This window comes from Quercus suber, unplaced genomic scaffold (assembly GCF_002906115.3).
Source record: "Quercus suber isolate HL8 unplaced genomic scaffold, Cork oak 2.0 scaffold_180, whole genome shotgun sequence".
In the NCBI taxonomy this organism is placed as follows: domain Eukaryota; kingdom Viridiplantae; phylum Streptophyta; class Magnoliopsida; order Fagales; family Fagaceae; genus Quercus; species Quercus suber.
Window position 1 is genome coordinate 288444 of NW_027069639.1, and position 23079 is coordinate 311522.

Here is a 23079-nt window from a genome sequence, read left to right on the forward strand (position 1 = left end):
AAGACTTTTCAATAAAATATTCATTCTTCATCAATTTTTTATTATTTTCCCTAATAGTCATACTTTTTTAATTTAAACTTATATTTTAAGTAAACTACCAACACCGATGGCTGGCCAATGGAGCTGCTTGTGGTGGCGGTCCGACGGCCAAACTACCAAAATAGTGGCTCCAGCGAACGCCGTCGGTTTGGTCTTGCCGCCCATCGTACCGCCGAATAGTGACCCACCGGTGGGTGGATTATTAAAATAGTGGCTTCGACAAAAGTTGCCAATGCCCAAATTACGAAAACAGTGGCTTTGGTGACCGCCCATTGGATTGGTGTCTCCGACCATTGTACCATCATCACCGATGGGCCGATTGTTGTAATAGTGGCTCTGACGACCGCAGCCAAATCAATGTCTCCGACCACCGTATTGCTAGAATCGGTGACCGAATCGATGTCTCCAACCAACGGTCATTTTTTTTTTTTTTGACCCAACGATCATAATTTTTATTGTTATATCCACTAGTCATAATTTTGAAATTCAAACATAAAGGTCATATTTTTTTAACTTTAAACCCAATGGTAAATTCAAACCTAAATGTCATATTTTTTTTAACTTTAAACCCAATGGTAAATTCAAACCTAAAGGTCATATTTTTTAACTTTAAACTCAACGGTAAATTCAAACCTAAAAGTCATATTTTTTTAACTTTAAACCAAATGGTAAATTCAAACCTAAATGTCATTTTTTTTTTTTTTAATTTTAAACCCAATGGTAAATTCAAACCTAAAGGTCATATTTTTTAACTTTAAACCCAATGTTAAATTCAAACCTAAATGTCAAATTTTTGAAATTCAAACTCAAGTCACATTCTTGCTCTATAAATATGACAATTTTCTCTCTAATTTCCATCCACTTCTACAAAATTATCTCTTCCATTCGGTTTTTGTTCTCTCTTAATGGATTTCCATTATGAAATTGATTTTATTTTTCCAAATGATGAGCCTCCATTTGACTCATCTTCTGATGATGATGAGTTGGAACTTACTCTAGCTATTGCCATAAAAGAATTAAACAATGAAGGAGCATCAACATCACGACGTCGTTCGGTTCAACCTCGCAGGTTTATTTGGCGTAATCCTTTGCAAGGTCATAACAGGCTTTTCCATGATTATTTTGCTAAAACACCAGTGTATCCTCCTAATATATTTCGAATGAGGTTTCGAATGAGTCATTCTCTTTTTCTACGTATCCATTCAAGAGTTGCAGTTACTGAACCATACTTTGTTCAACAAAAAAAAAAATGCAGCTAACACACTCGGGTTGTCTTCCCTTCAAAAGATGACTGCTGCAATCAGAATGCTTGCTTATGGAATGTTAGCTGATTTCATGGATGAATCCTTGAGGATTGAAGAAACCACTGCAATAAAAAGCTTAAAAAAATTTGTTAAAGCAGTAGTTTCAATTTTTTTTGAAGAGTACTTGAGGTCACCAAACAACAATGACATTGCAAGGTTGTTAGCAGTTGGCCAACACTGTGGATTTCCAGGCATGCTAGGGAGCATCGACTGCATGCATTGGAAATGGAAGAGTTGTCCAAGTAAGTGAAAATGTTAATATATTGGTCATACCCATGATCCAACTATAATATTGGAAATCGTGGCGCCGTATGACCTTTAGATATGACATGCATTTTTTTGGGTTATCAGGGTCTCACAATGACATCAATGTCCTAAAGCGGTCTTCTGTATTTTCTGAGCTTGTTGAAAGGCATGCTCCTCCAATTAATTACTTGATAAATGGTAATGACTATTCAATGGGGTACTATCTTGCAGATGGTATATATCCATCATGGGCAACATTTGTCAAAACAATTCCAGCACCACAAGACCATAAAAGACAACATTTTGCTTCCGCACAAGAGGCGGTTAGGAAGGATGTCGAACGTGCTTTTGGAGTACTTCAAGTGCGATTTGCAATTGTGTGTCGGCCTACACATTTTTTCCACCTTGAAACACTTAAGGACATTATGATGGCATGTATAATTTTGCATAATATGATCGTTGAAGATGAGCGACATACTTACCTTGGAGCAAATGACTTTGATTATGATCAAATCGATAATAATGGACTCGAATCAATGTCACATAATCCCACTTGTAACCTTATGTAGTTCATTGAACGTCATAATTCCATTAAAGATAGAGGAATTCATTCTCAACTTCAAGCGGATCTCGTCGAGCATCTATGGCAACTACAAGGCCAGTCGTAGGAATTTGGAATTCTAAATTTCTAAGTATTACTACTTTTATTTAATGTGAACCTTCATTGTCACTCTAAATATTAACTTCATTGTCACTCTATTAATAGCTATTGCATGATTTGTTTCTTCACACATCAAGTATCACCATCACCCCTTTATGTATCTTTAATCAAATCATCCAAACCCGAATCTAGTCTATCAAACTTCAAAAGTAATTTAACAGAAAGTAAATTGGAGTCTCTATCTTTCCTACAAATTGAGGTTAGAGTTGCTAATGACCGAGTCCCACAAAATGATTTTGAATTACAATTTAACCCCCTAGCCTTTATTTTAGCCGTATATAAGTTGACAGACCCTTAGGTAAGTTTGTCTACTCAAGTTTAGTTGTAAACTTACACTAGATACTATCCTGATCATTGGTCATTTTTAACACAACTGCAAACACCTTTTCTACCATACATTGACATTCTATACCTAATAATTCATTTGGTAAAAGTCCATTCATAATTTATAGTTATTCAATAATTTAAAACACAACACAATTATAGTTATCCTTTTAAATTCTTCTTTCTTTATCTCATACAGGGGTATTTAACCCTCTACAAACAGCAGAACAATAGTGCAGAACTATGTAGAAAATCACATCTACAGAATTCAAAAACAGTACATAGAAACCTATAAAACAAGTAGAGGAGTCAAACCACAATTACAACATTACTGAACCTATACTGCCAAAGCAAGAAATATGCAGAAAAACAAAACAGTTTTTGCAAAAACAAATAATTATGCAGAAAAATAACACTATGCAAGTACAGCTACCTGTTGAGAAAGTGCAGAAAAATAATATTATGCAGAAAAACAAAACAATTTCTGCAGAAACAAATAATTATGCAGAAAAATAACACTATGCAAGTACAGCCACCTTTTGAGAAAGTGCAGAAAAATAACATTATGCAGAAAAATAAAACAGTTTCTGTTGAGAAAGTACTATTTACATTCAAATAGCATATACAACCAATAAAATCAGCAAGTACAACCACCTTCAACAGAGACATTGCTTCACCCAAAATAGAAAGATAAGAACAGAATTACAAATTAAATTGAATAATCAAGTGCTACTATTCGTGCACAATACAAAATTTACAACATTGCATTTATTTCCTTGCACAAGTGTAGACTACAAAAATATATCTAACATGTTTAGAAATTGAATGATCATGTTCCCTGCACAAGTAAATACTACAAAAGAGATATCTAACATCAAATCATCTATGTCAACTATGTGCTAGTATCTTTGCACTATACAAAAAATTACTTGATTAGATATTGTCAATAATAATATTCAAATTATGATGGATATTTAGACCTTAACCTCTCTAAGATTTCCAAACGACATAGACGAATATATTCTTTTTGCTTAAGATCCATGGTTCTTGTATATTTCATCATAATTTCATCTTTCATTTTCCTTTTTTCTACTTCATTCTTCTTTTCCTTGATATGAATCAACTCTCTTCGTTCTTCGGATGCAATGCGCATTAACTCTCTTCGCTCTTCTAATGCAATGCGCATACTTTCCTTTTTCTCCTCATGCATTCTCCTCTTTTCTTCCTAGATGTCTAACATCAAATCATCTATGTCAACTATGTGCTAGTATCTTTGCACTATACAAAAAATTACTTGATTAGATATTGTCAATAATAATATTCAAATTATGATGGATATTTAGACCTTAACCTCTCCAAGATTTCCAAACGACGTAGACAAATATATTCTTTTTGCTCAAGATCCATAGTTCTTGTATCTTTCATCATAATTTCATCTTTCATTTTCCTTTTTTCTACTTCATTCTTCTCTTCCTTGATACGAATCAACTCTCTTCGTTCTTCGGATGCAATGCGCATTAACTCTCTTTGTTCTTCTAATGCAACGCGCATACATTCCTTTTTCTCCTCATGCATTCTCCTCTTTTCTTCCTTGATTTCGTCCAATTGAGAGGAAAGTATTGGGACCACGTCATCACAACTCTTTCTTTTCTTTTTTTTTAATTTCTCCTTTTCGGCCTTCTTGCCTATGGGTATCTCCAAGGTTTTGCCGGTGTTCATCTCATCATTATCTTCATCTAGATTTATTGAGCTTGTAAAAGTATGAGAAGATTGTGTGGTTGGTTGTCTTGTGCGAGCCTTCAAATTCTCTATTAAAATCAACCACTTAGCTTCATTCCTCAAAATTCTCCAACAATGTTCCAATTGAAATGCATTTTTGCAATTATTTAGATACATAACTTTTGCATCTTCAATCTACAAAAGTAAATAATGAGAATCATAAAACTAAAAGTATATTGATGTACAATACATATTAGATGTTGAGTCGAAATACCTTGTCATGCTAAGTTTTACTACTTTCATTCCGGTTCTCAATTTGGGCCAAGCATCCACAAAACTTGTTGGTCTCCTTTTGAATTGTTGACCACCGACTATTTAAAGAATCCTTGGTGAGGTTAAATTTTTTGTCATTGTGGAAGGTGGACCAAATTCTCTCCCAAAATGTTGTGTGTTTTTGGTCCAGCGATGTCACAGCATCTAGGCTAACATTGAGCCACGCCGACACTAGCTTAATGTCTTCATCTACAGTGAAGTTGATTCCCTGTTGACCTCTCTTAGTAGTTGATTTTTTTGCAATGGGGTATATAGATTGTCCCATTTCAACTTGAGGTGGAGATTGACGGACATTCATGTCTGAATGCGGAGTAGACATCAAAATACTACTGTCAAAAGACTTAAAACCTTGTTCATTGTCTTGTAAAATGTCAAGGAAGAAGGAATTTTGATTATGTGAGTCCATCACCTAACAAACACCAGAGTAATTCAGAAGCAGCACTAATAAGCAACAAAATTGAAAACAAAAAAGAAAAGGCATTGTTTAACATAGATTTAAGAGTATAACTTGCTGAAAACACAAAGGTAAACAGTATGGGATCTATAATAGAGCTTCTCCATCCTTCAGAAATTAAAAGAAACCTCATGAACTAAGAAGATGAACACAAGAATTTGATCAAAGAACACTAACCGTCCCCATCAACTTTTGATCCATCCATGTCTAAAACACTAACATTATCAACAGAACTCTCAAATCTCAAGTAAAACCCATATGCATTTGTACTTATATTAACACATAATTAAGGAAACTCATAGGCAATACAACAACCAAAATTCATTTAACTGCACAGAGTTAATCAAATTCCACAATCACAACCAAGCACCCTTATGGCACTTGGCTTGTCTAGGAAAAAGACGTGCACAGCCCACACACCTAATATAAAATTGATAGGATTTTGGTAGGTAGTCTTGTTTTGATTGGTTTGAGAACCAAGAACTTTTTTTATTTATGTTTTTGGGTTATAGAATCAACACATTTTTCTTTCATCAATTATATCTCAAAATACCTTCACATTTAAAACACACATGGCCACACTGATAAGTGATAAAGTCCTACGTACACACCATGGACAACACATTGCAATGGAATATTCTTAGAGTCAAAGATTATTCTTTTGAAAATTGCCCTTGAAATGTGATAGCCCATAACCTAACATTGTGTTCATGTTCAGACTAGTGTGGATGCCACAATAAGAGTCCAATTTATGGTACATCTCTTTGTGGATGGAGAGAAGAGAACTGAGTTTAGGGGATAATAATTAGGATTATAATGTTCAAAGGTAAAGAAGCTAATAGTCTAACTGAGTAACATTATTTGATTTTTTTTGAATAGGGAGTACTTAGATTTGAATCCCCAACCATAATTAGAAGAAAAATAATATTGTAATACACTAAGTTCATATGTGAATGTTTGTTAAAGGAATTTTATTTGAAGAGATTTTGTTGGATTGAATAATGTGAGAATCAAACACTAGCATGAGAGAGAAGAATGTTAGGCTGGAAGAATTTATTTGTCTAAAATGATGGAAGGCTCATGCTTCTTTTGAGTACTTTGTCGAGCACCCCCCCCCCCCCACACCTAGTTTCTATCTCTTTTAATTGTTCCAATACATGTGGGTAATAGCTTAGAGAAGTTGCAACATAATCAAGTGGGACAAATGAAGAATTCAAATTTTACTTGTTTGAATGAAATTGGTGTACCCTATGAAGATAAAACCCACATGGAATTCAACCTCAGAAATAATAATTATTCAACAGAATTCAAAAATAAACCAAAATTTAAACCGATTTCCCACAAATTATTCTCAAACGAAAAACTAAAAAAAGACTATGATTTTATCAAATTTGGCTTGCAAAAGAGAGACAGAAAGACAAGCAGTTAGCTATGCTGCTTGCAACCTATAAGATTAGTCCTAGAATAAAAATAAAAAATTAAAGATCAGTCCTAGTTTAAAATTGCTCCACAAGAAGAGACATATTAGGCAGTTCTTTCATGGCCAACAAACAGTATATGTTTCTCAAGTATATCCCAAAGAAACATCTAAAATCAATGAAAAACCTTTAATGTCAGGTTGAAGTAGTTTATAACTAAGTAATAAGAGACTCCACCAAATCAGCACAGGGAAAGCAGTCCAAAAACTAAGTATATAACTAAGTAGTTTATAACTAAGTATATACCCTGTTCAATCAATCCGAAAACAGGGGAGAAATAAAAATTTAATACAAGTTTAAAAAACACCAAATTCTTCAAACACTCCCTACACACAGGGAAACTAATCCCTATCAAAAGACATAAAATTTAATCCTTACCTAAACTCTAAAATAATCAAATATAAATACACACAAAATCTAAAATACTAATAAATTCCAAAAATAAACTTCGGGTGTGCTCTGAAGAATCCCTAAAAAAAACCCCAAACCAAAAAAAAATTTGAAACAAGAAACCCTAAAAAAAAATAGTTTAGAGAAACTCCCAAGAATCTTGCTTGAAACCAAAAAGCAAAAAAAACCCTAAAATGTCAATGAGAAAAACTCATACCTTTTTAGAGAAATTAGCCCCAAAGTCTATCAATAGAGAAGATGAGTCCGTCAATTGATCCACCTTGCAAAACCCCCAAACCGATCACATTATTATTTCCCGTGGTGATGAGAATGAGCAAAAGCTGATAAGAAGCAGATGAAGAAAGAAGATGAAAGGAAGAGAGGAATGAAACAGGGAGAGAGAAGCCGAGACCTGATGAAGGGTGTTGGTGTGCTCAGTGAGAGGAGAGAGAAAAAAAAAGAGCGAAAAAGAAGTTTTTATACTGTACAATGATAATATTATTTTAATGTATAAACGAGCTACAGTACCCGTGTAAATATACACAGGTACTGTGGCTCATGGAAATATATATACAGTTTTACACATTTTTACACCCACTGATGTGGGTGTTTTTTTGCTCAAAATGTGTAAAATTTGTACTGTAGTTCTATTTTAGAAGACTTTAGATGATCTAATGTGGATGCTCTAAATTTTTTTATTATAAAAACTAAATAATACAAAATGAGAAAATCAATAGGAACTCATACAAAGCATCTCGTCTTCTTATAATTCTTTTTACCTCGTAGATCCTTTTATTTTGATTCAAACCCCGTGGATAAAGAAACTTCCCCATTTTGACAACTTTTTTCTCTCTATAACACGTGAAAAGATGTTAAGATGGATCACCAACCAAATACTTAAATCAATGAATCAAGTATAGGCAATGCTTTATATATATATATATATATATTACAAAATGCATAAGGATATGCACAATGCCATGTAGAACAAATTATCAGAGAGTTGGTTTGTATTTTTTATTAGTTTCAAAAGTGCCAGCAAAACAAACAAATTCACATTAATATTCTTAAGCATATGTTTAATATTTTCATACAGACTATTAGGGAAATTTTTATTAACTTTCAATCTCAAGTTGACCAAAAGCCTCCTAAACCTTGGCCTATTGATATTGCTATAACTTTTGTATTAACTGGCACATATCAGCAGAGCTACATGTAGTATTTCAAAGACTCAAAAGGATCGTCTAATAAGTGCACTACATGCAACTATCCATATGTTTATCAAATCGTCAAAAGCTTTTGCTTATGTAATGACTTTAATACCCATACCCCCTCCCCCTTTTTAATGTCAAAATGCTCTTTAGTATTTGCCCCCCAAAAAAAGTCAATTTTCCTTTAGCAAATTGATGATAGGATAAAATCTTATTTGGATATGAGAGGACTCTCATATTAACTTGCTTGAAGAGGATAACTTCACTATAGGACATGGGAGTGCAAATACTTAAAGTGCATAGATGCATAATCTAGACTCACAATTGGCAATTCAATCAGAATTCCATCACAAGGAAACGGTTTATCACTTTAAAGTTATCTTTCGACATTTTTTGGACCAAGAAAAAATATTGAAATCTTTGCTCTTAGCCTCTTATTGAAAGAGCATCATGTTTAGCACAGTTTATGGGCCATTTTGCTCTCAAGAGTTACAAAACCAACTTATGAGCCATTTTTTGTTGGTAAGTTGCGCATGTATCCTGTGGGTACATGATTGGCCGACGGTGAATTTCATCTTATTTGACCTTTGTCACCGTCCAATGACACATCTCACAACACAACAAAGATTTCGTTTTCTTTTCACTGCTCTCTAACTACGCAACCTTTCCAATTTTTAGTTTCATTTTACCATTAAATTGCTCGTTATTGGATTCTATGGAAATTGTACATGTTAGCAGACAACATAACTTGGCCCAATTAAAGTTTTGCAAGAGGCAAAATACTTTTATATACTTTCTTTTATATCAAATACATTTCTAATTTCTTATTAAATTTAGGAAGTTTCCTAGACATTGAATTCTATGATATCTTCAGTTCTTATAAATTTGTTAAGATAATGCCAGATTGAAAGTATGGGCCAAGCGTAATTCATTGAAATGGACACTATCGGTCTATTCTGGCATTTTGTTTCGAGATTATTGCTAAATTTATAATATACTAGTTTTATGTTGGCACGGTTTAATAAAAGAATTATATATAGATATATATATATATATATATATTGATAATGTAATTAAATTTAATAACAAATAAATTAGTAAAAATATTTTATAGATTATGGCAAGTTTTACTTGTTCAAATAACAATTAAGGTGAAGTAGAATGAGAAACAACAAATAATAATTATAAAATACCGGCATAAAAACATTTATATTTAATTATAATGAAGCGCTTGCATCTCAAAGTGTCAAATTAATATCAACACTAAACATGCTAATATGTTTATGTTAATTAATGTAAATAAGCATAAAATTAATACCAACATCTAACACCCTACTATTTCACAGATTATGATTAAAATTGACCTAATATTTTTACTTTAACCCCAAGCAATCATCCCAAATTTACAAATTAAAAACTACCCAAATTTATAAATAAATAAAAATTGAAAGCAAAATTCACTACAACACACACATAAATATATACACACAAAGAAACTCTGAATTCAATAATTACAAATATAAATTTCTAAACATTAAAAAAAAAAAATCTAGAATTAGAGTTAAAGTAAAAACACTCACATGAAAAATGAATTAACTTTGATAGTAAGGGGGAGGCAGGCAAAGTCATGTAGATTTTACATCACCTTAAATATCCATTGTTTTTGCATCACTCTTTTTATATTTAATCAATATCCCAAGAAATAAAAATACTGACGTAACCTAAGAGTAAAATTGTTACTTTTTAAAAATTTTAAAAAGAAAAAGAAGAAGCTCATACGAACACTTATTGTTACTTTATCCAAAGAAGTTGATAAGATCAAAAACTTTTTGTTTTTATCTAAAAACTTACTACAATTTGGAAGTTGCAGCCACTTGGCTCAACAATTATATATATAGACACACACACACACACAATCTAAAAAAAAAAATCTGCAATTTGGTGAAACCACTTGGCGCAATCATTGCGTTTAAGCCTAACTTTTATTATATAGTGTATGATACACACACACACCAAAATAAATATACTTAAGTTTAAGTCTTCATCACTTAATATTATACCATATCGAATTATTAACTCAAAATAAAACAATATGCATTATTAATATTGTAAGGGTATTGGGCCCAGGAGCTCATTATTTATGTATATATTGGGCCTGAGGCCCAATCCGAGGATGTGAAGTCATCCGAGGAGGGGTAAACATTATCAGGGGAATCCGTGTTAGCAAGCGAAGAAGTTAGTTTTGGTCATAAGGGCTTATGAGAGCAGTCCGAGGATGAATGCCTCCTCGACTAACCAAAACCGAGGTCCAAGGGGGTGGTCTACCATTTAGGGGAACATTTCAAGAGATTCTGTTAATACGAATAAACATCACAGAAACATATGATAGAGGGAAGTCATAAAATACCTAAGGAGAAAACTTCTACCACCGCATTAAATGCTCTGTAGCTAATCTTCTGACCGTATTAATGAGGAAGCGATACCTGAATAATGGTTTTCAGCCTTACAGCTACTACTCAAAGACTTTAGGAAGGTGCTGATAGGACAAGTATTAACACCAACAATCTGATCTACACGTGGAGGGTAGGGATTAAAGGGAAGGATGATATAAAATAGAAGAGATACTCTGAGAGAAAGGGATCGAGAAACTAAGAGAAAAACATTGTAGCCATCAAGAACTGACTTTGTAATCAAACTTGAAAGAAATATATAAGAATTGATCTCTTCAGACTGTGTCAAGGAGGAATTTTTTTAGATTAAATCAGTCCATCTTCTTTTTCTTGTCATCTGAATCTACTTTAATTGTTGTTCAACTCATTAAAGCCCAGATTTCCAACCCACTATTTAGAAATTCATTGTATTGGGTTTTTTGGGTCTAAGTTCATCCATCACTTAGGCTATGGACCCAAATTGCGTCCTTACAAATATCATCATTACATAATATAACATGTCATGTATGAGTAAATGAAAAAAAAAAAATCTTAATGAAGAAAATAAAAACCATGTCATATTTGAGTAATGTTTTGTTTTGTTTTGTTTAAAAAAAAAAAAACACATTTTTAGTGAAAAAGTAATAATAAAATGTCATATGTGAGTATTAAAAAAAAAAATGGGTTTAGGAAAAAAATAATGATTTGTTTACATACCAGTCGAAAATCACCATACCAAACAAAATTTAGTGGAATTGATTGAAACAGGTGGAATTTATTGGAATGAGCTAGAATTTAGCATGAGATAAAATAGAGGAATGATTCGTATTGGTTAACTAACCGGAATGAAAAATTTTGGCCATTTTCGGGTAGAACGAAATGAAATTGATAACATTGGAAGGTATTAGATACAATTTTGATTATAATAATGCCTTATAGAGTAATCATGTAAGTTGATTTAAGTCTATCTCCATCAAAAGGAACAATTTAACATGGAGAGACATTAGTGAATTACTATACAGTTATTTATCACCAATAACTTTATAGTATGGTGGCATTTTTTTTTTTTTTTTTTTGATTCATATAGGTTGTTGAAGTACAGAATGTAACTTTAACCTTTTAGACAAATTATACACTAGAATTGCAAATCATCATTCATCAGTGATCTAAAATTAATACTTAAAAAATAATTTTTTGTTGTTGTTAAGAATACTAAGTATTTTTAATATACACACGAGGAGAGGGGAGAAGGTTAAATGAGGTATGGAATGAACTTAACCTTTTAGCTAGATATTGTACTTTGAAGTTGCTAACTAGTAATCACCAAACGACCTTTTAGCATTTACATCGGTGTTCCTTAAAAAATATCTATTTGACAACAAAAAAGTAACTTTATCTATTTTAACAATCAATTTTACAATTCATACAATATCCTAGTTTTTATTTTAACATACAACTCATTAAAGTAATATAAACTACCTCATCAAATAACATAAACAACTCATTTCTCTCTCTTTTCTCCAATCCCTCTCTTCCTCTCTCTTTTTGTCAAACCCACACAACCAACAACCACCACCAAATTCAACAATCCTACCACCACCAGCAACCACCTACTAGTAGGGCAGTCCAACTAGTTGGATGACCCAATCAAACCAACTGGACCCGCCTGACCTGATGCCCAACGGTTGGCTCCAAATAGTTGAGTGAATCTAATACAAATATGACTACTTCAGAAATTAAAATTTTGGTTCGAGTGATGGGGTCAGATGTTTGAAACTGTAGCAACCGATCCAGCCGAAAATACTGCATAGCTCTACTTTTTTCCTTTAGGTTTTAGATGGATTTGGATCCGGTGTGCAATACCCCTAAATCCCTCACAAAAAATTTCAATTTTTTTCATCTTTTACCTCTTTTAACTTTTAACTTAAAAAATAAAAAAATAAAAATAAAAACAAACAAACAAACTTTTTAAACCACTTTGATCCAATGATTGATATTAAAACTAACATTCCTAACTTTCAATCCTAGCCATTAAAAAGAAATTGCATGGTGCAATAGCTCTGGTCTCAATCCATTTTAGATATAGTTCTGCTCCATCTGCACGCATTGATTTGATTTCTCTTTCATGTGGGCTGGGTAGGTTTCTCCTTTTCATGGAATAGACTTTGTCATATCATACACCACAAATTAATTATAAAAAATACTCGCCTCATCACACACGCTTTGTGCATACAATAAGGCTTTTTTTTGGTCTAGTGTTATAATTGTCCATTAATCTCAATTTTTAAATTATGACACAACACAAATTTTAAATAAAAGAAACCGATGAGTCTTGATAAAGTTTTTAAAAAAAAAATCGTGGTCTTGAAGGAAATATATAAAGCGGATTGAGAAGTTTTTTTTTTGATAAGTTCGTTTTGAAGACATGGATTAGTGGGAGAGTGTCCTATTTTGTAGGAATTTTAAGTAGAGTTAGAGGGAAATTATTGTGTATTTTTGAAGTACCATAAATGCGTACTTTCTCCTCTCACATGAATGGTGGGTCCCACTAATTAAATTCATGGTGGGACCCATCATTTATGTGAGAGGGGGGGAGTACACATTTATGGTACTCCGAGAGTACTTAATAATTTTCCGGAGTTTGAGATATATTTTTATCAAATTGTCCCCAAGTTTTGTCCCAGTTAAATGTAGTGTCTAGGGATATTTTTGAATCACATAAAAATTCAGTCCAAAGAGGGGAATCATGTTATAGATAGTATAGATTATTTGAATGAATTTTAGTAGCTATTAATGTGAGCATTAATGGCATTGTCCTAATGTGGTTTTTGGGCTCAATGTTATTTCACCATTTAACCAAAAAGAAAACAATGACATTAATGGCTCACCAATATTCCTTGTCCCAATCTCAGAATCTATCTTTAAACTTCAAACCGTAGCCTTGACTCTTTCTTACTATCACCATTGCTAAGGCACCAACTTGTCGCTTTGTATGTTTGTTACCATATGTTGGGTCTCTTCTCTCTCAATTATGATTTTAGACTCTCATTTCTCTCTTTATCTCCATTCCAAGCTCATAGATCTTTGGTTTCTGTTTGTTATGTTTGATTTCTCTCTCTTTCTCCATTTTATGCTTTTTCTTTCTTTGATTTCTCTCTCTTTTAGTGTTTTTCCTTTAAACCAGTAACCTGACAAAGCCGACTCGCTAAATCAAAGAACCGGTTTTGATTGACCATTTGGTTGACAACAGGTGAAAGATCTACTCACCTAACTTAAGCAGGTCGAGTGATAGGTTGACCCCAAACCTGATCTGCCTGACCCGTGGATAGCATGCCTACTACCAAAACTCAACCCAGCCATCGAAACCTAGCCATCACCACCACCATTGAAACACCACCGAATTGGGGAAAAAAAAAACTACTACTAACACTGAAACACCCTCGAATCAAAAAAACAAAAACAAAAAAACCACCAGCCAACTAAACCAAACACCACCACTAAAACACCATCGAATAAAACAAAATAAAAACCACTACCAAACCACCCAATTGAACCAACCACCACCACCGAAACTGAAAAACAAAAATCAACAACCACCATTGAAAACACCAAACCACAACCAACAACCATAATAGAAGCTCGATGTTGATATACAGCCACCCAGATTGCCACCCAAAATCGCGAGCAAGAGAGAGAAGAGAGAGTCAGAGAGTGAGAGGAAGAGAGAAGGGGGGAGCCTAAGAGTGAGAGATAGGTCAAAGAAGAGAGAGAGAGAGAGAGAATAAAATATAAAAATTTAAGTTTACAACCTATGCAGAGTAATTTGTAAATATAAGTAGTTACTGTTCATAGTTGCTAAAAAATTAAGCAATGCACACTTGAGCAAAACTCAATTTGACCTTATGTGTAGTAAAAAAAAGCAATTTGGGGGTTTTACACCCCTAATGTGAATTATTAAATCCTTAATCTAGGGTGTATAAGTTGCAAAGAGAAAGAAAAAAAGAAAAAAAAAAAACCATTTTTTAGAGAAAAAAAATGGGCTTTTGTGTAAGAGAAAATAGGTGGACATAATTTTTATATCATAACTTTTGATATGATAGACTGTAAATGACAGTGAAAAAGTGATAGGTTCATATAATAATGATAAACAAACACTCATACACAATTTGTCAAATCACAATTGTGGTAAAAGTTATGACAAAGAATATATGACTTATTAAAAATGGTCAAAGAGAAACTATCTTTAGTTAATAAAAAACTCTATTAAAAGTAAACCTTATTTTTTACAGATTGTTTTTCACTAAATTTTTTCAAAAAACAATACTTATCTCATGCCACCCGAAATAATATAAAACAAAACAAAGGAATAAAGATTCACATTTTCAGTTGTATTCTCAACATTGCTACTAAAGGCAAAAAACGAAAAAAAAAAAAAAGTTTTATTTGGAGTAATGCTAAGAACACAATTTCTACTACAATTTTTGTCATAATTTTTTCACGTGATAAATTATAAATGATAAAATAAAAATAATAAATTTACATATTTACTACTCACAACTAGCCCTTTGAATATGCAAAAGCCGAAAGTTGTGTACTGTTGAATGATCCCAAAAGGAAAATGATAAGTTGCCACGGGAATGAAGACAAAAGGATTGGCAAGTGTGGGTATTAATAAAAAAGAACTGTGTATTATTAAACAAAAAGATAAAAAAAAATTGGCACAACATCATTAACACGTGCTTATTCCCATTAACAAGATTGGCAAGTGGCGCACACCAACACAACGCTTATGGCTTGTGGCTTGTGCATACGTCAAACTTTCAACGTAAACCACACGGGTCGGTGAGTCACCACCCTCATTTCAATTCATTCCTTCATTCAATTCCTTTTCTCTTCCTTCCTTCCTTCCTTCCTTCTTCTGCTTCCATTACCCAAAACTAAAAACCCTCTCTCTCTCTCTCTCTCTCTCTCTCTCTCTGTGTCAAAACCCCTAATTCTCGAACCAAATTCCAATCCTTTTCAATCCTCCCATTCACAAAATCAAACGGCCTTGAAAAACTGATCAAATCGTCGCGTATCGAATTGATTAACGGCTCTGATTCGATCTAAAATCTTTGCATGTTGAGGTTCGTGGATCGGTGAAGCTTTGGATTAGGGCTGTGATTTTGAAATTTTGGGTTTTTGAATTGGATTGGATTGGATCGGATTTTGGAGCTCGGTGAAAATTTGTGAGAAATTAGGGTTTTTTATTTATTTATTTTATTTTATAAATTTTTTGGCGAAATGGATTCGAGTAGAAGAGCGGTGGAGTCGTACTGGAGGTCTAGAATGATCGACGGTGCCACGTCGGACGAGGACAAGGTGACTCCGGTGTACAAGCTCGAAGAGATCTGCGAGCTTCTCAGATCGTCGCATGTGAGTATTGTGAAGGAGGTCTCGGAGTTTATACTCAAGCGCCTCGAAAACAAGAGCCCCATTGTTAAACAAAAGGTAATAATTGTGTTTATGAATTTGGGTTTTCTATTGGTGGTGTTTGGATTTGGGGATTGGGTTCGGTAGTAGATCTGGGGGATTCTTGAAATCTTGGGGAATTTTTATTTTTGTTTTTGTTTTTTTCTGTTTGGTCGCTGGGAAAGTGAGGGGAAATAGAGAATTAAGAATTTGGGTTTTGGGAAATAAGGTTTTAGATTTTTTTTGTTGTTGTTGTTTTAAGCTTTGTTTGATGAATAATCTTGTTCTTAATTTTTGTAATGATCTAATGCTGCTCAAGATGTGAAGAATCGTGTGAATTGAGTTGTTTTAATTGGTGCGTGCAATTGTATTTTTAAGAATGAGGCAGCAATTGTAGAATGTTAAAGTGTTAATGGTGAATGAAATCTTGTTAAGTTATGGCTTTGAAAATTGCTTGTGGTTAGTAGGTTTCCAATTTTACTAGTGACCCTATTTTGAATAGCGGCTGTTAGTTTCATAGTTTCAAATATTAAGTAATTTGCAATTAGAACCTATAAACTTTTAGGGGATACATTGTGAAGTTTAGTAGGGTTTGATAGAATAGAAAGATATATGGGTTATAGATGGATGAGTCGCTGCTGTCATCAGAATTGTAATTTGTGGATTGCTGTCCCGCATTGTTTGATGTGGTGTATATGGAGGGAGAGGAACAATTGGCATTTTGAGGACATGGAGAGAATTATGTATGATCTCAAATTTGCTTTCCTTAAAACTTTGTTGGATTGGATGTTTAGTTTTGCATGGTCTGTCTTTATGTTCTGTTATTGATTTGATAGATTCATGTGCTTTGCATGATTGATTGTATGGTCCCAGGTCCCCTATTGTATACTCCATGTATACTTGGGTGACTACTTTTGATATCAATAAGAATTGCATTACTTATATAAATTGATGATACTAAAATCGTCAGTTTGGGTCACTTGCCCAATCCAAATTATTAGACAATCTTGTAGGACCTGCAAGATAAAGAGAGTTGATCGAAAAGACCACCAAATTGTGCCCGGTGGGGGAGCCTCCGATGCTTAAGTTAGTATTAGCCCATATCTTTTCTACTATAGATAGCATTTTGTAGTGGTTTTTGACATACCTTAGCAAATGGACAGATTGTCCCTTTTTATAGGTGACTTAGGTAGCCGTTGGACATAAATGAGGGTGATTATTACCCTAATCGTAACGTTCTTTGTCTTGATGGGAGAGTTTAAGACCTTTGATGGTCGTTATTGAATGTATTGAGTGGTTACTCATCTTCCTTTGATGACCTACTAATGATGCAATTATCATCCATTAAGATGGACAACCTTAGTGGTTTTTATGGACTCATCATAAATAAATAGAAAGATGAGTCTGATCATAATGGTTTCGGATTTTTACTGAAAATTATGATTTTTGTAAGAGATGTTGATGCCCCATTTATGCTCAAATTATGTGCAGGCTCTGAGGTTGATAAAATATGCAGTGGGAAAATCTGGTGTGGAGTTTAGGAGAGAAATGCAGAGACATTCAGCAGCCGTTCGCCCGCTATTTCACTATAAGGGACATCCGGATCCTTTGAAAGGGGATGCACTTAATAAGGCTGTGCGGGACACTGCTCATGAGACTATTGCTGCTATTTTTGCTGGGGAAAATGATAAGCCATCTCCTGCTGAAGATCTTAACAAAAGAATACAGGGGTTTGGAAGTACAAACTACGAAATGCCATCAGAAGAAAAGAAATCATTTCTTAGCGAGGTAGTTGGTATTGGAAGTGCCTCCATCAAGCAGGGACTTAGTACTTTTGCACAAGGTCATCTATCAAAAAAGAATGAAAATGGAAGCTACAAGAGTCCAACAACTCTTCGGAGGTCATTGACTATTGAATCCGAGCATGGAGATAGATATGAACCTGTTGATTATCGTAATGAGACTCAGGGTAGTTTTGGGATTTCTAAGAATGCGTCTAGTGGATCTTGGAGCCAGGATTCAAGAGTAGCTAAGACTGAAATAACTAATGGGGAGTCTGGTCGAAGTTGTAGAGAAAGTAAGACTCGTGAAGAGAGATTGTTGGAGACCATTGTAACATCAGGTGGTGTACGTCTACAACCCACTCGAGATGCTATTCAGGTTTTCCTTGTGGAGGCTGCAAAGTTGGATGCATTGGCTTTAAGTTATGCCCTTGAATCAAAGCTTCAATCACCTCAGTGGCAGGTATGTTGATCTTCTTTGTCTATTCATGTAAGTCAAGATTTTCTATGCTACTATACAATGCCTATTCTCCTATAATATATTTCGGTTTCTTTAGATGTGACATGGTTGCTGTACGCTATCACCTTTTTTTTTATTATAAAAAAATAATAATAATTGGGATGCTTATTCTATACTAATTGACATAATATCTTATGGTTTTATGAAATCGGTGTCCTTCAGGTTCGAATGAAAGCCATCTGTGTCCTTGAGTCATTATTGAGAAAAAAGGATGATGAACATTTTTCAACTGTGGAATCTTACTTCAGTGAAAATAAAGATGTGGTGGTGAGATGTTCCGAGTCTCCTCAAGCTTCTTTGAAGGAAAAGGCCAACAAGGTAAAATTTTGTCATTTATTTATTCTTTATTAACTTTTCCTGGGTGAATGTATTTTATCTTCACTGTTTTCTGCTTAATTTGCTTGCAAGGCAATTTTTATCATATGCATTATTCTAAGTGATCCTTTCACCTGCTGTTAGCAATTGACTTTCCAAGATTTGGTGGACTAATTTCTTTGTACTGTGAAGTGTATTTTTATCTTTCCCCTTGAATTAAACCAAACAAAAATGAGGTATGATTGTTGACCATCCATGAGGACAAGTGACTCACTTCAAGGAGGCAGAAACATTTTGCTCTGTTATGAAAGGCTGCTCCTCAAGAATTATTAGATTTTTCTTGTGTGTCAAATAAAACCAGAATAAATTGATTTTCTTCTGCTGATGGTTATGAGGAGGTGCCTTTGACAAACTCAATTATGAATGCTAAATTTTGCTTCACTCTACTTGAAATTCAAATTAAAATTTGATCTGTACCAATATAATTGAGATGGCTAAATAATTATAGATGGTATCTTCCTTGTAAGAGAGCATCTCCACTTTTTATTGGTAAATAGAGTCTACTCCATTTAGGGATTGTTCACCAAATTCTCCCATCTGGAGATAAATATATGGAATGGAATGTTTCTGGCAAGATATTGCTTCATGCTTCATCTCCCTTTCATATTCACTTTTGTCCTTAAAAATTATGTCCATACATAAATAACCAAATCTCTCTTCATCTGATGATATTTTGGTATAGAAACAGTAACTGCCAATTTATAGCTTGGACTGAAACTTTCTTCTTTGATTACTTGGGAAGATCTGTAGTTGAAATAAACCATTGGCTCTTAATGGACAGGTTTTAAACCTTCTGGGTGGAGAACAGGCAGGCAGTGCAGCAACTTATACAGAAAAAACCAAGAAGGCTGATACTACTACCGTTGTTCCAATGCCTGACTTAATAGACACCGGTGATCCAGATGCTTACCAGGAAAATTTTACAAATAGTCAAAGTGATCAAAATATCACAAATCTGTCAACTCCACCTCCTTTGATTGATGATTTATTTGGAGATGGTCCAGGCACTGGTGTAAGCGCTTCTGAATCAAAAAATGATGATGACCCCTTTGCAGATGTGTCATTTCATGCTAGTGATAGCGTAGAACATGCAGATGATCTCTTTTCTGGGATGACTGTTGATGATAAACAGAGTGCTAATGAAAATCATATGGCAGAGAAGAAAAATGGACCTGAACTTTTTGATATTTTTGGGTCCAATCATGAACTTCCTCAGGAGCAAGAAACTCATAAAAACGATCTTAACGATTTGATGGGTGGTTTGTCCATTAATGAAAATACCTTTAACATGAAGCAGAAAGAAACCTCTCCAGTAGGTTTTCCTCAAAGTCTGTTCTCAGATTCAAATAGTCATCCCAGCCATCAGGTACCTAATGATGCATTGAGTGGCATGTTCAATTCTCAAACGGCAATGACAAATGCAAATGTTATGTTTCCTCCTGGTGCCATGCCATACAATATATCTCCTGGCTTGATGATGAATCCCACCTTTTCTTCTCAACCTTTAAATTATGCTGCCATGGGGAATCTCCTTGCTCAGCAGCAACTCCTTGCAACAATGTCTAACCTCCAACACCTTGGGAACATGAACACCCAAAATGCTGGTGTCAGTCATGTTGGGGGAACCAATGGAGCATATGTGCCCCCCCTTCCTGACATATTCCAATCAAACTTTCCAACTCAACAAGCTACCAGTGCAATGATGAACAGTTCAAAGAAAGAGGAAACCAGAGCATTTGACTTTATCTCGGTAAGCTTAAGTTCAGATACTTGAGGTTTGACTGTTATTTTTTTTCTTCATGATATATATTTGTTATAAATTTATGGATTTATGTTCAGATTTCTTGTTCTTAAGTTGTTAACTGTAGTCTCACTTGGAGTATGGCTTTTGTCGAAAAGATCTTAAGATTTCTGAAATGGCTTTTGATGGCACTTAAACAACCCCCCCCCCCACCCCCCCCCCCTTTTTCTTTTCTGGTCAATGACAAGGCCTTCCTGGGTGGATCCTATTCAACCCATTACCCATTATGATTACCATATTTCATTGTATAAATGAGCAGAATTCCCATTCATTGCCAAGTTAAGTAACTGAAAGTATTTAATTTAATAATTAAAAAAATAAACTTACATAAAAAGAAAATAATATTTTACAATAAGTTATTGAAAGATTGCTGGTTTATTTACATTGATGTAAGTGGTATTGTAAAGTCTTAATGATTTTTAATAAAATATTTTCAAATAAAGAAGTGGAAGTGATCTTATAAAAAATAAAATAAAAAATCTAATTTAATGCTATGACATGCGGTGGAAACTCCTTTTTCATTATACATAACTAGATTGGTTGGTGATATTGAATAAGAGGGGAGAGAATTTATGGTGGAACTTGTGTTGCTTTTGTTGTGACAATTGGTCCTCATTGGATGTATGACAAATGATTGAATATGTCATCATCGGGGCTTGAAAGTGGGGGAGTCTCTATAAAAGATTAATTGGCCCATATAGAAAAAACTGTATTTTGTATGTTTATTCACAGAGATCATAAGTTCTTGTATTAGTGACTTGGGCTAATTGGATTACATCTTTTCATTTTTTCATTTGCGCATATGTATGGATAGGTACTTTCATTGATTCTACCTATTTTATTGGAAAATGAAAATCAATTCATTATATGGGGTCTTCAATTGGCTATTCTTATCATCCCTAGTCATTTAGTAATCTCTGTAGCACATTGGATTTATGAATTACTACCAAAGGTGATATGGAGTTAAAATGAGATAATGTCTTTTTGGTTCTTCCATCCTGGTGTTATCTAATGGATCAATTTTAGATCTTGCCTCCTCCATTAAGCTTTGTATTTTGTCTGTATTGTAGGACCATCTTAATGCAGCTCGTGACCCAAAGAGGGTGGTTTGAATCTTTGAGCTTATGCATCTTCAGAGACTGCTTTAGGACTTTGGTTATGGCTTTACAGCGTGTAGATTGAAGCAGGTTATACAGTTACATCAAAGAAGGCATTCTTTTTGCAATAATGGAACATTTGCAAATACTACCAAGACATGTTTCCATGATAATTGCATTGCAAGTGAGTCGATGTGAAATCCTGGAACTAAGAAGAAAAGAGTGGGGAAATGCTTATGATATTGTTGTATTCAACATGGAAGAATGAGAGAATGCTGTGTAGTTAGTTCGATTAATTATTTGAATCTGTATTGCCAGCACTTGTTGGATGTCTTTCTCTTTTGTAATGCATATGTAGAGTGTACCCCGGCGCGTTCCTTTTTTTCTCTTTTAACCTTTTTTTTTTCCCAAGAGGACTTATAGCAATATGTAGAGTGTACCCCGGCGCGTTCCTTTTTTTCTCTTTTAACCTTTTTTTTTTCCCAAGAGGACTTATAGCTCATGCTTTTGAACCCAGAGAGTCAATAAAACGCAGTAGATTTTTTATATTTTTTGGTATTGTGTATGTGTTTATAATTATATATATGGAGAAAAATGCCCTCAGACGTGGACAACAAAATGCAGACTGTGCTGCCCCAAATCCCTGTTATAGCACCTTCAAACTAGCATCACAGAAACCACGACAACACCAAAATAAAATCCAAAATTACAGAAAATTCATTACTCAAACTCATGGAACGAAAAGCATAACAAGAGAGTAAGTTATAAAATCGGGTTACATATGTGAGGGTCACTTTTGGTTTTCTTTGATTATCTTTCATATATTTGGAAAATTGCGCTTATTAACTTATGAAACATGTATCAAAGAATGATATAAGTTGGTTTCAGCCATTGGTTTTGTTTGGAAAACATATTTTCAGGCATTTATCTTTTTATTATCTGGATATATCTTTTAGGGTTTCTAGTGGGACAGTGGTGAAATGCACTGAAAAAAAAAAAATTCAAACATTGCCCACTTGAATTAGTGAATTAGGGTTTGTTTTTGTTTGACCATATTTTAGATCTCACTACCCTAGAAAGAATTGAAAAAGAGAGTAACTCTTGGTTCTCTGATTCAACAAAGTCGTAGAAAAGTAGCTCTACTTCGAGAAAGTTCTAGCTTTTTGGGTCCATATTTTGCAATGTGGAGCATAGCCCCAAACATCCTTTTCTTCCAAAATTCTAGAGGCAAAATATGCCAAGTATTATTATTATTATTTTTTTTTTCCATTTTTGTACTGTTTCTATGATATTTGGCTCGTCATTGGTCCAATTTTAGTTTATTAGTTGTTGATTAAAAGTTTTTTTTCGTACTCTTTGCAATGACGACAAATTTGCTTCGATCGAACGACTAGAATTTTAGTTAA

General features: G+C 33.9%; 2 protein-coding genes across 2 annotated transcripts; both read left to right on the top strand.

Moving 5' to 3' along the window:
- The first annotated feature begins 1326 nt into the window (after positions 1–1326).
- Positions 1327–2158, top strand: LOC112032404 (uncharacterized). The gene is made up of 2 exons (XM_024065168.2): positions 1327–1585; positions 1695–2158. Exons 1-2 carry the CDS (start codon positions 1327–1329, stop codon positions 2156–2158), a joined length of 723 nt encoding a protein of 240 aa, XP_023920936.2.
- A 13327-nt stretch (positions 2159–15485) lies between these two features.
- On the top strand, positions 15486–22057 carry LOC112032402 (protein MODIFIED TRANSPORT TO THE VACUOLE 1). The gene is made up of 5 exons (XM_024065166.2): positions 15486–16138; positions 17591–18343; positions 18563–18718; positions 19557–20525; positions 21647–22057. Exons 1-5 carry the CDS (start codon positions 15932–15934, stop codon positions 21686–21688), a joined length of 2127 nt encoding a protein of 708 aa, XP_023920934.2. The 5' UTR covers positions 15486–15931; the 3' UTR covers positions 21689–22057.
- The last annotated feature ends 1022 nt before the right edge of the window (positions 22058–23079 follow it).

Bases quoted from the DNA above. Each gene is read 5' to 3' on its own strand.
- LOC112032404 (XM_024065168.2), top strand. From the start codon at position 1,327: ATGACTGCTGCAATCAGAATGCTTGCTTATGGAATGTTAGCTGATTTC. The intron at 1,586-1,694 runs GTAAGTGAAAAT...TTGGGTTATCAG, and splicing joins GAAATGGAAGAGTTGTCCAA to GGTCTCACAATGACATCAAT.
- LOC112032402 (XM_024065166.2), top strand. From the start codon at position 15,932: ATGGATTCGAGTAGAAGAGCGGTGGAGTCGTACTGGAGGTCTAGAATG. The intron at 16,139-17,590 runs GTAATAATTGTG...AATTATGTGCAG, and splicing joins GCCCCATTGTTAAACAAAAG to GCTCTGAGGTTGATAAAATA. The intron at 20,526-21,646 runs GTAAGCTTAAGT...TCTGTATTGTAG, and splicing joins GAGCATTTGACTTTATCTCG to GACCATCTTAATGCAGCTCG.